Below are 14,646 nucleotides of genomic sequence, written 5' to 3'. Positions count from 1 at the left end.
ATTATTTTGAAGTTACAAATAATTTTAACTCAAGGTCTTACCTTGTGAAAACTAGGATTGCCTCTGCCCAATTTTAATACTATTTAACTAACAGCCTTATGAGCCTGTAAATTTTATAATACCCCCTGATGTTCTTTAAATACCTTATTTTATTTTCTAAATTAGGCATTGGCAATTGTTTTTTCTATAAAGGGGCAGATAGTAAATATGTTAGACTTGTAGGACACAAAAGGTCACATATTCTTCTTTGTTTTCTGTTTATTTTGTTTTTATAAATTTTTAAATATGTTTTTTAAAAAAGCATTTTTAGCTCAGAGTCCAGACCAGATTTAGCCCAGATCTGTAGTTTACCAATCCATATTCTAATTTTTTCAGTGTGGTATATAATCAGCTGTCTCTCTGGATAGTGATGCCTTTTTCATCAGTATAACCTGTGTTTTGAAAAGGCCTGAGTGTGCCAATCTGCCTCTTTTCTTTTCTTTTCTCTTCTTTTTTTGCAGTAAGTGGGCCTCTCACTGTTCTGGCCTCTCCCATTGCGGAGCACAGGCTCCGGATGCGCAGGCTCAGCGGTCATGGCTCATGGGCCTAGCCGCTCCGCGGCATGTGGGATCTTCCCGGACTGGGGCATGAACCCATGTCCCCTGGCATCGGCAGGTGGACTCTCAACCACTGCACCACCAGGGGAGCCCTGCCTCTTTTCTTTTGATCAAAGTCTTGGCCTTTTTTGTTTAGAGGCAGTAAGTATGCTATGTTTTTTATTGTTATTATGGCCCTCAGTAGAGCCTGATTAACATCAAATACATGTGACAAGAAAAATGGGGAGTAAGCACCACCACTTAACATCTTTATTCAGCAATCAGAAAGAATGGGGAGCTAGAATTAATTGCCCATTTACCAAGTGCAAGCCATTTTTATGTAATTCTTTAATCCTCAAGATAATCATAAAAAGGAAGGCATTCCCATTTCTTTTCAGATATATAACCTGAGACTCTTAAGATAGTTCTGTCCAATAGAAATTTCTTCAGTGATGGAAATATTGTATATCTGTGCCCTACATTATGCTGTTGAGCACTTGAAATGGGGCTAATGTGACTAAGGAACTAAATTTTAAATTTTATTTATTTTTAATAAATTTAAATTTAAATAACCATATGCATCTAGTAATTACCATATTGGGCAGCATAATTCTTAAGAGCTTAAGTAACTTGCCCAGATTTAGATAGTAAGTTCCACAACTTGAGTTCAGAACAAGGTCTGTGCAACTCCTAAGCTTATGTTTTTACCATTATGCCACACTGCCTTATTAATAAAAGTCAAGGTGGATGGACCCTGCCCTAAAGAGTAGAAAATGTAGCAAAGATACTTAAGCATTTTTCAAGGTATACTGTATTAACTTTTTAAGCCACTAGTTCAATTAGTCAGTCCACACTCTGGAGCAGTCGATCATAATTATTAAGTAATACCTATGAATTTATTTTATAGTCTACATGCTATTACTTTTCCATTATGTGAAATAAAATAACTATACTAAGAACATAAGGTATTGAAATTTTTTCAGATATTAGCATACTTCAAATGTTCTATCTAGGGAGTAAGGTCTAATCCAGTATTTTTAAAATAGGTTTTAAATATTGTAAGAATTGACATGCTTCAAATAATCACTTCAGAGCTTTATTGAAAATTTTTTTCAGGTACACGGGAGAACATCCATTGCTGGCATCCATTTTAATATGTTTTTTATTGATACCCAACATTAGATACTGAGTGGAAATCTTATTTCATTAGTGAATACCAACTGTGTGTAAGAAATCAGAAGTGATGCCTTTTGGAAGGCAGGCCTAGATAAATTGTTCTGTGATGCTGACTTATGTACTAGAGGGAGGCTTGAAGGGGGAAAAACAGTGAACACAATTTCTTTTATTAGTGTTGAGTCTTCCTTTTACCCTATATTTCTGGAGTCTCAATCTAAATCAGAATCATGCCTAGTTTAAACAGGAAATTGCTTAACTAGTGCCTGCAGCTTCCCGTATTCTGTCCAGAAAATATTGAAAAATATGTCAGAAATGAAGTGCAGACACGATCACTGTTATTCAATAAGATTTGGAATCCTTTGGCCAGTGTTTCTTCCAGTTCTTGAACAATTCCACTTATGTGTAAGCCAGAGAGACCTCTTCCCTCTGGATGTCTTTGGTCAATTTCAGCAGGCCTCCTTCTGAGTCTAAAGAATCAAGCTCTTAAAATAGTCATTCCCTGGAAAGCTTTTCATTTGGCCTTGTTGAATGAATAATCTTTAGGAATTATTCTGTACCTGGATAAACACTGGAACACTTTGTTCTTAGAGCCAGTAATTTTCCTGCATTCTTAATTCAAATCAAGTTATATTTAAAATTAAGGTCACTTTTGGCTTTAGATCAAGCATGAAATAGGTAAAAAGGAATATGTTAGTTAGGGGCATAAGATTTGTAATGGTAGGTTGTTATTTTTTATAAATAATGTAATTATAAATTTTATTTCAAGATACAACCTGAATCACCCAGTACTCCAGATCACCCTTATACTTTACTTTTTCCATAGCATTTATCGATTTTAATATACCATATAATATATGTATTGTGTTTATCTCCTGCCTCTTCTCCACTAGAATGTCAGCTCCATGAGAGCAAGGATCTTTGTTTTGTTCCCTGATGGGTCTGGCATATAGTAATTGCTCAATAAATATTTGTGGACTGAGTGAATATCATAATCTATCTCTCACTTCATCCCTCAAAGCTTATATTCACTTCTAACTAGTAATTATTATATTGCTATATTCCATATGAAGTAGATAGTTAACAAATTGGTAAAAATAAGACTCTACCATGAGAAAAGAATTTTAGGAATTATATCCTAAAAATGTATGAATAATTTGGAGTGCTTGAGTTTTTAATAAATTTAATAAATTTAAATGAAACCAATAGTGTTCCTCAGATGCCCCCCAAACTTTATCAGGAAATAGAGGGTGGGAAGCTTTCAATTAAAAATACCTTTTTGATATATCTTTCTCAGATGGGAAAGCTGACAACCATGCCAGCAGCTCTAATATGTGCATCTATAAGTGTGCATGCGGCCAAAGAAGAGGAGTCCAGAAAGCATCTAGTGAAACCAGAGCAGGTAACTTGCCTACAAAAGTTTGAATTTTGTATAACAGAAATATGATGTAAAAGCTGTGAGGTTGGTTTGTTTGTTAGCTCTATTCATCAAAAACGTCTTTGAAGTATTTGTTAGGCTCGTTTTTTAAGTTGTGAGAAATAGTTACAAGGTGTCTCAAAGTAAACACTATTATATTTAACCCAAACATCTAAAATCCTAACTCCAATGAAAAACAATTGGTGATTTTTCTTAACGAATAATCAATGAGTAGTACAGGGTTTTAGTTCTTCTAAGCAGTCTGACTTTTCTTTCTTAAAATGTTTATACAGGTACACCTGATATTTGGAAGCCTGAGTTTAAGAAATTCATTAAGATCTCAGTTTTGAAAGTAATCTTAAATGTTTTCTAGTTCAGTCTTCACTGTGGTACCGTAGTCCCCTCTACAATAGGTACGCTAACTGGCTGTTTTCTTCTACATGAATAAAACTCTGGATAAAGGAACCTAAGGCAGTCCATTCCATTTTCTGGCAGCTCTCATTCAACTTAAGGTCCTTTCTTACGTCAAACACAAACCTGTGTCATAATTATAAGTTCTACCCATTGGCCCCGTATCTCTTGCATTGGTGCCATACAGAACAATTCTCATCTCTCTTCCACAAAACAACTCTTCAGATGTCAGTTACACTTTAAGTAGTTTTGCTTCCTGGATAAGTGTATTAGTAGTTTAACTATTCCTCATATGTCATAGCTTTGAGTTCCTTCACTTTCATGATCATTCTCTGCCAAACATGTTCAGGATGGTTAGTGTTTTCTTCGGGTGTAAGTATTTTGACTACCGCAGGATAGAGTCAGACTGACTTCTCTTGTTCTACATAATATATTTCTGTTAAAGCTGCCTAAGATCACATTTGTTTTTATATTTATTTTTGTTTTGAGTCATCACAATCAACCTTGCTTATAATCAGCCTTTGACCATGATATAGTGATTGTGCAGTTCTCTAAAATTCATTAAACTTTTTTACATGGGCCACTGGTAAGCTATGTCTTTTCTCAGTCTGTACTTAAGCATATAGACTTTTTGGACTTAGTTACAGGCACATTTATGTCTTTTTAACTTTTATCTTGTTGATCTAATCTATCATGCCAGCCTATTGGTATCTCATTGTAGTAACTGATTCTATTCACCGTTGTACTTTTCATCTTTTCTAGCCTCAAGCTATTCTTGAATTTATCTACATGCTTAGAAATATAAACTCGAGTCAAACAGGCCTGAAACTGAATCCTGACCCCACCACTGAGTAGTTGGATGGCATTGGACAGAATTCTTAACAGTGGCATAAATATTCTGTGTATGAATATACCATTTTCAAATGTATAATTTTCATAAATTTTTGGAAATTTAACATATTTCCAATTATTTTGCTAATGTAATCAATGCTTTGTCGAAACACCTTGTACATAAATCTTTATGTACATCTATAACTGTTTCCTTAGAATAAATTTCTAGAAATGGAATTGTAAGTCAGAAGGCATGAAAAATATCAATGTATTGCCAAACTGACATACATAAAGGTGGTATTTATTCATTTATTAAACAAAAAAATATTTCCTGAGCTTCTCTTATATGTGTTTGAGTCATATATGAAGCACTGGGTAAAGTTTTATTAATTTTCATTAGCAGTCTAGAATAGATTCGCTCTCCTATATACTTGCTGACTCTCAGTATTTTTTCTCCTTTTTATTAATCTTAGAGAGATGATGTTTTTAAGCCTATCTTGACACTCCTATGTTTGGAAAGCTCAAAATCTAGATTGGATAATAAGTAACTAGCATTTGTCCCTAATAGCTGAATTTACATATTTCTGAATTTTAAAATAAATTTTTGCTCTTTACTATATTATGGAATAAACAGGATTTCTTGGTATTTATTGTATTCCCCAGTACATTTTAAATAGAATTCAATTGAATTACTTATTAAATAAAGTTGCCAGCTGAGTGCTAGGGACTATTCATATAATCAGGATTCAATCCTTGAGAAACTTAGAATTGCTGAAGGAATGAAAATGTGATTTGCATGAACTATTCCCCGGCACTTTTATTGTGTAAAGTGAGTTATGCCTTTGTTTAAATCTATTTACAATAAATCTGTACTAAGCCAGAATGCTTTATGAATGAGGTGTTCTGGTTAATTGACTCTTCTGGTAAACTTGTGGCTAATGAGAAGATCCTTTTTCAGTTCAACTCTCTTGTTAAACATCTTTTTCAACTGTATCAATATACTCCTGCCTTATTAATTATGATGTCATGAATGTAATTAAATCTCTCTATTAGAAAACTCTGCAGAGCTGTGGGGTGACCCTTTTCTTAAACCATAAAATTCTCAGTATTCAGACTGTAAAATGACTGGAGGTTGGGCTGTGTGTATACAGTCAGCCATAGACATTACCAGATGTTTCTTTTTAAAGTATTTCTATAATGTGAGTTTGACTTATTTGCTTGTCATTTGCTTGTTTTAGGCAAAAAATAACAGAGAAAAATATTGATTTGAGAGTTCTAGTTACTTTCGTTAAATTTAATTTAAATGTTGTTTTATAGTTTACTAAATCTAATCTTAATTTCTAATTGAATACAAACAAGTTGTATTTATACAATACAATAAATGGCTTTTAAGCCAGGGCCTCCAATCCAGGATGAGCATATTCATTTAAAGTGTACAGCTTGATGTTTTGACATATGTATACATTGTGAAATGATCACCACAATGAAGCTAATTAACATATATGTCACCTCATATAATTACCATTTTATTGTGTATGTGTGTGTATGTGGTGAGAACACTTAAGATCCACCCTCTTAGCAAATTTTAAGTATACAATACAACATTATTAACCATAGTCACCATGATATGTATTAGATCTCTGGAACTTACTCTTCTTGCATAACTGAAGCTTTGTACTCTTTGGCCAACACCTCCCCATTTTCCCCTCTACCTTACCCCACACCGGTAACCAGTATTCTTCTCTCTGCTTTTGAGTCTATTTTAGGTTATACATATAAGTGAGATCATACAGTATTTCTCTTCTGAGTCTGCCTTATTTCACTTAGTATAATGTCCTCCAGGTTCAGCCTTGTTGTCAAAAATGGGAGGATATCCTCTTTATTCCATTGTATGTATGTGTATGCATGTGTGTGTATACACACACATGCACACATATGTATATACACTTTTAAACCATGAAATTTGCAGTCTTCAGTATTAACACGCACACACACATATACACACATACATACACACATGATATTTTCTTTATCCATTCATCTGTTGATGGACATTTAGGTTGTTTCCATATCTTGGCTATTTGAATAATGCTGCAATGAGCATGGGAGGTGCAAGTATCTCTTCAACATCCAGATTTCATTTTCTTTGGATATAGTCCCAGAAGTGGGATTACTGGATCATATGGTAGTTCTATTTTTGAGTTTTTGAGGAACCTCCATACTGTTTTCCATAATAGCTATACCAATTTACATTCCTACCAACAGTGTTTAAGGGTTCTCTTTTCTCCACATCCTTGCCAACACTTGTTATCTCGTGACTTTTTGCCATCCAACAGTTGTGAGGTGATATATCATTGTGGTTTTGATTTGCACTTCCCTGATGATTAGTGATGCTGAGCAACTTTTCATATACGTGTTGGCCATTTTTATGTCTTCTTTTGAGAAATGTCTATTACTGTTCTTTGCCCATTTTTTAGTCAGTTATTTTTTGCTGTTGAGTTGTATGAGTTCCTTATATGTTTTGGATGTTAACCCTTATCAGATACATGGTTTGCAAATATTTTCTACCATTCTATAGGTTGCCTCTGTTAATTGTTTCCTTTGCTGTACAGAAGCTTTTTAGTTTGATGTTGTCCTCCTTGTTTATTTTTGCTTTTGTTGTCTGTGCTTTTGGGGTCATTGCTAAGACCAATGTCAAGAAGTTTTTACACTGTGCTTTCTTTTAGTAGTTTTACATTTCAGTTTTTACATTTAAGTCTTTAATCTATATTGAGTTGATATTTTATATGGTGTGAGATGGGAAATTAGGATCCAATTTCATTCTTCTGCATCTAGATACCCAGTTCTCCCAGCACCATTTATTGAAATGACTATCCTTTCCCTACTGTGTTTTTGGCACCCTTGTCAAAGATCAGTTGGCCATAAACGCATGGGTTTATTTCTCTGTAATCTGTTCTGTTACATTGGTCTATGTGTGTTTTTATGCCAATACAATACTGTTTGGATTACTGTAACTTTGTAATATATTTTGAAATCAGGATGTGTGATACCTCCAGCTTTGTTCTTGCTCAAGACTTGCTTTGGCTATTCAGGGTCTTTTTTGTTTCCATATAAAATTTAGGGTTTTTCTTCTTTTCTGTAAAGAATGCTATTGGGATTTTAATAGGAATTGCATTTAATGTGTAGATCACTTTGGGTAGCATGGACATTTTAATAATATTAATTCTTCCAATCCATGAACAGGGGGTGTCTTTCCTTTTTTTTTTTTTTTTTGCGGTACACGGACCTCTCACTGTTGTGGCCTCTCCCGTTGTGGAGCACAGGCTGCAGATGCGCAGGCTCAGCGGCCATGGCTCACGGGCCCAGCCGCACCGCGGCATGTGGGATCTTCCCGGACCAGGGCACAAACCCGTGTCTCCTGCATCGGCAGGCGGACTCTCAACCACTGCGCCACCAAGGAAGCCCATTTTTGTGTCTTTAATTTCCTTCATCAGTTTTTTTATAATTTTCAGTGTACAAGTCTTTCACCTCTGGTTGAGTTTATTCTTAACTGTTTCATTCTTTGTATTGCTATTGGAAATGGAATTGTTTTCTTAATTTTTTTCGGATAGTTCATTGTTAGTGTATAGAAACACAACTGATATTTTGTATGTCGATTTTATATCTTGCAGCTTTAATGAATTGGTTTATTAATTCTAATAGTTTGTGGTTGTCGTTAGAGTTTTCTACATATATGATTGTGTCTTCTGCAGATATTTAACTTCTTCCTTTCTGATTTGAATTCCTTATATTTCTTTTTCTTGTCTAGTTGCTCTGGCTAGGACTTCCAATACTATGTTAAATGGAAGTTTCAGATGTGGACACCCTTGACTTGTACTGGATTTAGAGAATAAGTTTTCAGTTTTTCCCAATTGATTTTGATGTTAGCTGTGGGCTTTTCATATATGATGTTTATTGAATTAAGTTCTTTCTATACCTATTTTGTTGAGAGCTTTTTCTCATGAATGGATTTTGAATTTTGTAAAATGCTTTTTCTGTATCTACTGAGGTGATCACAAATGTGGTTTTCATCTTTTATTCTGTTAATGTGGTGTGTCACATTGATACACATATGGTGAATCATCCTTGCATCTGAGGGTTACAGTCCACTTGTTCCTGTTGTGTAATCCTGTTAATATGCTGTTGAATTTAGTTTGCTATTACTTTATTGAGGATTTTTGCATCTGTGTTTGTTAGGGATATTGACTTGTAGTTTTCTTTTCCTGTAGTGCCTTTGTCTGGCTTTAATATCAGAGTGATACCATCAAATGAATTTGGAAGTGTTCCCTCTTCTATTTTTGGGGAGAGTTTAAGAAGAACTGGTATTCTTCGAATACCATTCTTCACCCATGAAGCCATCTGACCTTGGGTTCTTCTTTGTTGAGGGATTTTTGATTATTGATTCAATCTCCTTATTGGTTATTGGTCTGTTCAGGCTTTCTATTTCTTCTTGATTCAGTCTTGGTAAGTTGTTAGTTTCTAGGAAGTTATCAATTTCTTCTGAGTTATCAAATTGTTGGCATATACCTATTCATAATAATCCTTTATTATCCTTTTTGTTTCTGAGGCATCCACTGTAATGTCTTATCTTTCATTTCTAATTTTATTTATTTGAATCTACTCTTTTTTTATTAGTCTGGCTAAGAGTTTGTCAATTTTGTTTACCATTTCAATAAATACTTTTATCATAAACCTTTCAAGTGTGCTTGAATGCCCATATCTAAGAAGGAAAATACAGCACTGGTTCTTAACCATTTTGACCCCTTTGAGAATCTGACAAAAACTTCGGATGCTCTTCCTAGAAAAGTACATATACAAAATTTTGCTTACAGTAGACCACAATAACAAACCTGTTCTTTAAACTGTTAAGCTAATTTATACTAGGGTATAAATGAAGAATCAGTTGGTTTTGATTAGGACAGAAGAGAGAACAAGAACACTTAATGACTCATAAAGTTTGGAATTGAGGAGCATAAAGAATAGAGAGGATGGGGACATAATGGACAAATGTTATCTACTTTAACACCCATGTATCCACATGCATTCTTCCTTGAGGAGTTGGGGAACTTCCTTACTTGCTGTGTGCCTGCTTTTTATGCATGTAGTGCACCTTTAATATAAAATTGCACCTCTGACCTTCCTAACTATACATAGTTGCCAATGTGGTGAATTTAAATTTCAAGTATTAGTCTGGAAAGATAAACACTTTAATCCTGGTACAGGTAGCAAAGGCTCATTTATCTAATGGTAAAAACAAGACTTTTGTGACCCATTACTGTTAAAGTTTTACAAAACCTACACTGTTTCATGTTTGTTGCTGATAGAAGATCAAATCTGAAGCTATTAATAATCTAGTTCCCTTGCTGTTGATTTGTAAACTTGATTCTCCCCAAATATGTCTTTACCAAACCTTATAGAAAGGTGCTATACCCTGAACATAAAGTAAAAAATAAGTATTTTTGAAGGAAATAAGTCCTTACCTCATTAAATTTTTCATAATTCTTTTATGTTTTATATTTGTATTTATTAAATATGGATTAGAACCAAAAGACTGTTTAATCAGTTTATGAAAGGTATAAAAATAATAACATGATGAACAACCATATACCTACCTACTACCCAGTTTAAAGGTAAAACAAAATAAAATCCCCTGATTCTCATCCCATTCCCTATCCATTCAGAGATAACCACTACCCTACCCTGAATTTTGATTATTGTTCCCTTTCTTAATTTTTTAACTTCACCTTATATGTCTGTATTACTAAACAATGTTTTTGAGCTATATATTGATAGAAATATATTACATATAATTTTCTACATTTTACCTTTTTTGCTCTACAAATACTTTTTTATGCTCAAATTCCTGAAATCCATCCAGATTTTTCCATGTACCTGTAATTTATATATTTTCCCCTAATTTATAGTATTTCATTTCGTGGATATATCCCAGTTTAATTATCCATTCTACTGCTGACAGACATTTGAGGTGTTTCCAGATTTTTGCAATTAAAATGTTGCTGTGAACATTATTGTACATATTTCTAGGTACACAATTACAATCGTTTCTCTAAATATACCTAGGAGTGGAACTACTGAGTCATACAATATGTATCATTTTCAAATTTGCTATAGTATGCCAAATTGTTTTTCAAAGTATATGTACCAATTTACATTCCCATAAGCAGTATATAGATGTTGAGGTTGCTCCACATTCATGCCAACACTTGATATTGTCAGACTTTAGTTTGCCAAACAGTTGGAGTTGAAATGCTATCTCACTGTGGTTTTCATTTGCATTTCCATGTTATTAATGAAGTTGAACATCATTTTATATATTAGTCATTTTAGTGGTTATGTACAGGTATGGCACTGTACATTTAACTTGCATTTTTCTAATGACTAATTATGTTGAGCATCTTTTCATGTGTTTATTTGCCATTCTTCTTTGGTGCAGAGTCTGTTAAAACGTTTGGCCCATTTTTATTAGGTTGTTTGTTTTGTTATTATTGAGCTTTGAAAGTTTTTTATATATTTCTGGATTTTCATCCCTATATCAGGTATATAGGTATGTGTTTTGCAAATATTTTCTCCCAAACTGTGGCTTATCTCTTCCTTCTGTATTACTTTTTCATTGTTTCTGTTACAAACTACCATGAAATTAGTGATTTTAAACAGCAAAATTTTATTATAGTTTCTGTTAAGTTAGAATTCTAACACATGTACATTGGGCTAAAGTCAAGATGTTGGCAGGGTTGCATTTCTTTCTGAAGGCTGTTGAGAAAATCCATTTCCTTCATTGTATCATCTTGTAGAGACTGGCCCACTTTCCTTGGTTTGTGGTCCAATTCCTCCATTTTCAAAGCCAGGAAAAGTAGTGTAAGTCATTCTCATGTCACATAACTCTGACCATGCTTCTGTAGTCACATCTTCTGTCATTACCATTCCACCTCCCTCTTCTACTTTTAATGTCTTATGATTACTTTGAACCCACCCAGATAATCCAAGAAAATTTTCCTATCTTAAGGTCACCTGATTAATGTTAATTACATATGCAACCTTAACTCCACTTTGCTATTGTAACATAACATATTCATGGCTTCTGTAGATTAAGACATAAATGTCTTTGGGTGGGGAATCGTTCTGCACACATTACCTCCTTTTAAAAGTGTCTTTTGAGGAACAGAAAATTTTAATTTTATAAATTCCAATTTATCCATTTTTGAATTTATGGATTATTATTTTGCTGTCATGTCTAAGACATTTTTGCCTAACAAAAAGTCACAAGCATTTATTCATGTTTTAGTTGTTTTTCTTTTCTTACAATTAGTTGGGTTTTAGTATATTTAGAGTTGTGCAATCATTACTGCTAATTTTATTTTTTTTTAATTTTATTGGAGTATGGTTGATTTACCATGTTGTATTACTTTCAAGTGTACAGCAAAGTGAATCAGTTATACATATACACATATCCACTCTTTTTTAGATTCCTTTCCCATATAGGCCATTACAGACTATTGAGTAGAGTTCTCTGTGCTGTACAGTAGGTCCTGATTGGTTACCTATTTTATATACAGTAGTGTGTATATGTCGATCCCAATCTCCCAACTTATCCCTCCCCCACCCCTTGCCCGCTGGTAACCATAAACTTGTTTTCTACATCTGTAACTCTATTTCTGTTTTGTAGATAAGTTCATTTATACCTTTGTTTTAGATTCCACATATAAATGATATCATATGATACTTGTCTTTCTCTGTCTGACTTACTTCACTCAGTATGACAGTCTCCAGGTCCATCCATGTTGTTGCAAATGTGGTTGCAAATTTCATTCTTTTTAATGGCTGACTAATATTCCATTATATATATGTACCACATCTTCTTTATCCATTCCTCTGTTGATGGACATTTAGGTTGCTTCCATGTCCTGGCTATTGTAAATAGTGCTGCAATGAACATTGGGGTGCAGGTATCATTTCAAATTATGTTTTTCTTCAGATATATGCCCAGGAGTGAGGTCGCTGGATCATATGGTAGCTCTATTTTAGTTTTTTGAAGAACCTGCCTACTGTTCCCCAGAGTGGCTATACCAATTTGCATTCCCACGAATAGTGTAGGATGGTTCCCTTTGCTCCACACCCTCTCCAGCATTTATTGTTTGTAGGTTTTTTGATGATGGCCATTCTAACCACTGTGAGGTGATACCTCATTGTAGTTTTGATTTCCATTTCTCTAATAATTAGTGATGTTGAGCACCTTTTCATGTGCTTTTTAGCCATGTGTATGTCTTCTTTGGAAAAATATCTATTTATATCTTCCATCCATTTTTTGATTAGGGTGTTTGTCTTTTTGATATTGAGCTCCATGAACTGTTTGTATATTTCGGAGATTAATCCCTTGTTGGTTGCTTCATTTGCAAATATTTTCTCCCATTCTGAGGGTTGCCTTTTTGTTTTGTTTATGCTTTCCTTTGCTATGCAAAAGCTTTTAAGTTTCATTAGGTCCCATTTGTTTACTTTTGTTTTTATTTTCATTACTCTTAAGAGGTGGAACCAAAATGATACTGCTGCGATTTATGTCAGAGTGTTCTGCCTATATTTTTCTCTAAGAGTTTTATAGTATCTGGCCTTACATTTAGGTCTTTAATACATTTTGAGTTTATTTTTGTGTATGGTATTAGGGAGTGTTCTAATTTCATTTGTTTACATGTAGCTGTCCAGTCTTCCCAGCACCACTTATTGAAGAGGCTGTCTTTCCTCCATTGTGTATTCTTGCCTCCTTTGTCATAGATTAGGTGACGACGGGTGCGTGGGTTTATCTCACAGCTTTCTATCCTGTTCCACTGATCTATACTTCTGTTTTTGTGCCAATACCATACTGTCTTGATTACTGTAGCTTTGTAGTATAGTCCGAAGTCAGGGAGCCTGATTCCTCCAGCTACGTCTGTTTTCCTCAGGATTGCTTTGGCTATTCGGGGTCTTTTGTGTTTCCATACAAATTGTAAAAATTTTTGTTCTAGTTCTGTGAAAAATGCCCTTGGTAATTTGATAGGGATTGCATTGAATCTGTAGATTGCTTTGGGTAGTATAGTCATTTCCCAATATTGATTCTTCCATTCCAGGAACATGGTCTATCTCTCCATCAGTTTGTGTTATCTTTTATTACTTTCATCAGTATCTTATAGTTTTCTAAGTACAGGTCTTTTGCCTCCTTAGGTAGGTTTATTCCTAGGTTTTTGTGTGTGTGTGTGGTATGCGAGCCTCTCACTGTTGTGGCCTCTCCCGTTGCGGAGCACAGGCTCCGGACACACAGGCCCAGTGGCCATGGCTCATGGGCTCAGCCGGTCCACAGCATGTGGGATCCTCCCGGACCGGGGCACAAACCCGTGTCCCCTGCATCGGCAGGTGGACTCTCAACCACTGCGCCGCCAGGGAAGCCCATATTCCTAGGTATTTTATTTTTTCTGATGCAGTGGTAAATGGGATTGTTTCCTTAATTTCTCTTTCTGAACTTTCATTGTTAGTGTGTAGGAATGCAAAAGATTTCTGTATATTAATTTTGTATCCTGCAACTTTACCACATTCATTGATGAGCTCTAGTAGTTTTCTGGTAGCATCTTTAGGGTTTTCTATGTATAAAATCCTATCATCTCCAGAGATAGTTTTACTATTGAGTTGATCATATGTTTTTTCTTCTTCAATTTGTTAATAGGGTGCATCACATTGATTGATTTGCATGTGTTGAAGAATCCTTGCATCCCTGGGATAAATCCCACTTGATCATGGTGTATAATCTTTTTAATGTGTGGTTGGATTTGGTTTGGTAGTATTTTCTTGATGATTTTTGCATCTATGTTCATCAGTAATATTGGCCTGTAATTTTCTTTTTTTGTGATACCGTTTTTGGTTTTGGTATCAGGGTGGTGGTGGCCTTGTAGAATGAGCTTGGGTATGTTCCTTCCTCTAATTTTTTGGAAGAGTTTCAGAGGAGTAGGTGTTAAGTCTTCTCTAGATGTTTGATAGAATTCACCTGTGAAGCCATCAGTTCCTGGACTTTTGTTTGTTGGAAGATACTTAATCACAGCTTCAGTCAGTTTCAGTATTTGTGATTGGTCTTTTCATATTTTCTATTTCTTCCTTGTTCAGTCTTGGAAGGTTGTACCTTTCTAAGAATTTGTCCATTTCTTCTAGGTTGTCCATTTTATT

The 14,646-nt window shown here is 34.6% G+C and overlaps 1 protein-coding gene across 6 annotated transcripts in view; it reads left to right on the top strand.

Moving 5' to 3' along the window:
* APOOL (apolipoprotein O like) overlaps window positions 1–14,646 on the top strand; it is a 113,918-nt gene that overhangs the window by 36,530 nt on the left and 62,742 nt on the right. For all 6 annotated transcript variants that reach the window (XM_089904321.1, XM_022580817.3, XM_089904317.1 and 3 more), the window contains exon 2: window positions 3,046–3,150. In XM_089904321.1, the coding sequence (XP_089760447.1) occupies window positions 3,046–3,150 (105 nt within the window). The remainder of the gene's footprint in view (window positions 1–3,045; window positions 3,151–14,646) is intronic.

Source organism: Delphinapterus leucas, chromosome X (genome assembly GCF_059928025.1).
Source record: "Delphinapterus leucas isolate spDelLeu-1000000601 "Yukka" chromosome X, BTC_Dleu_Yukka2, whole genome shotgun sequence".
Lineage (NCBI taxonomy): Eukaryota > Metazoa > Chordata > Mammalia > Artiodactyla > Monodontidae > Delphinapterus > Delphinapterus leucas.
The sequence above is the reverse complement of the archived record's forward strand: the minus strand, read 5'-3'. Positions and strand labels throughout refer to the sequence as shown.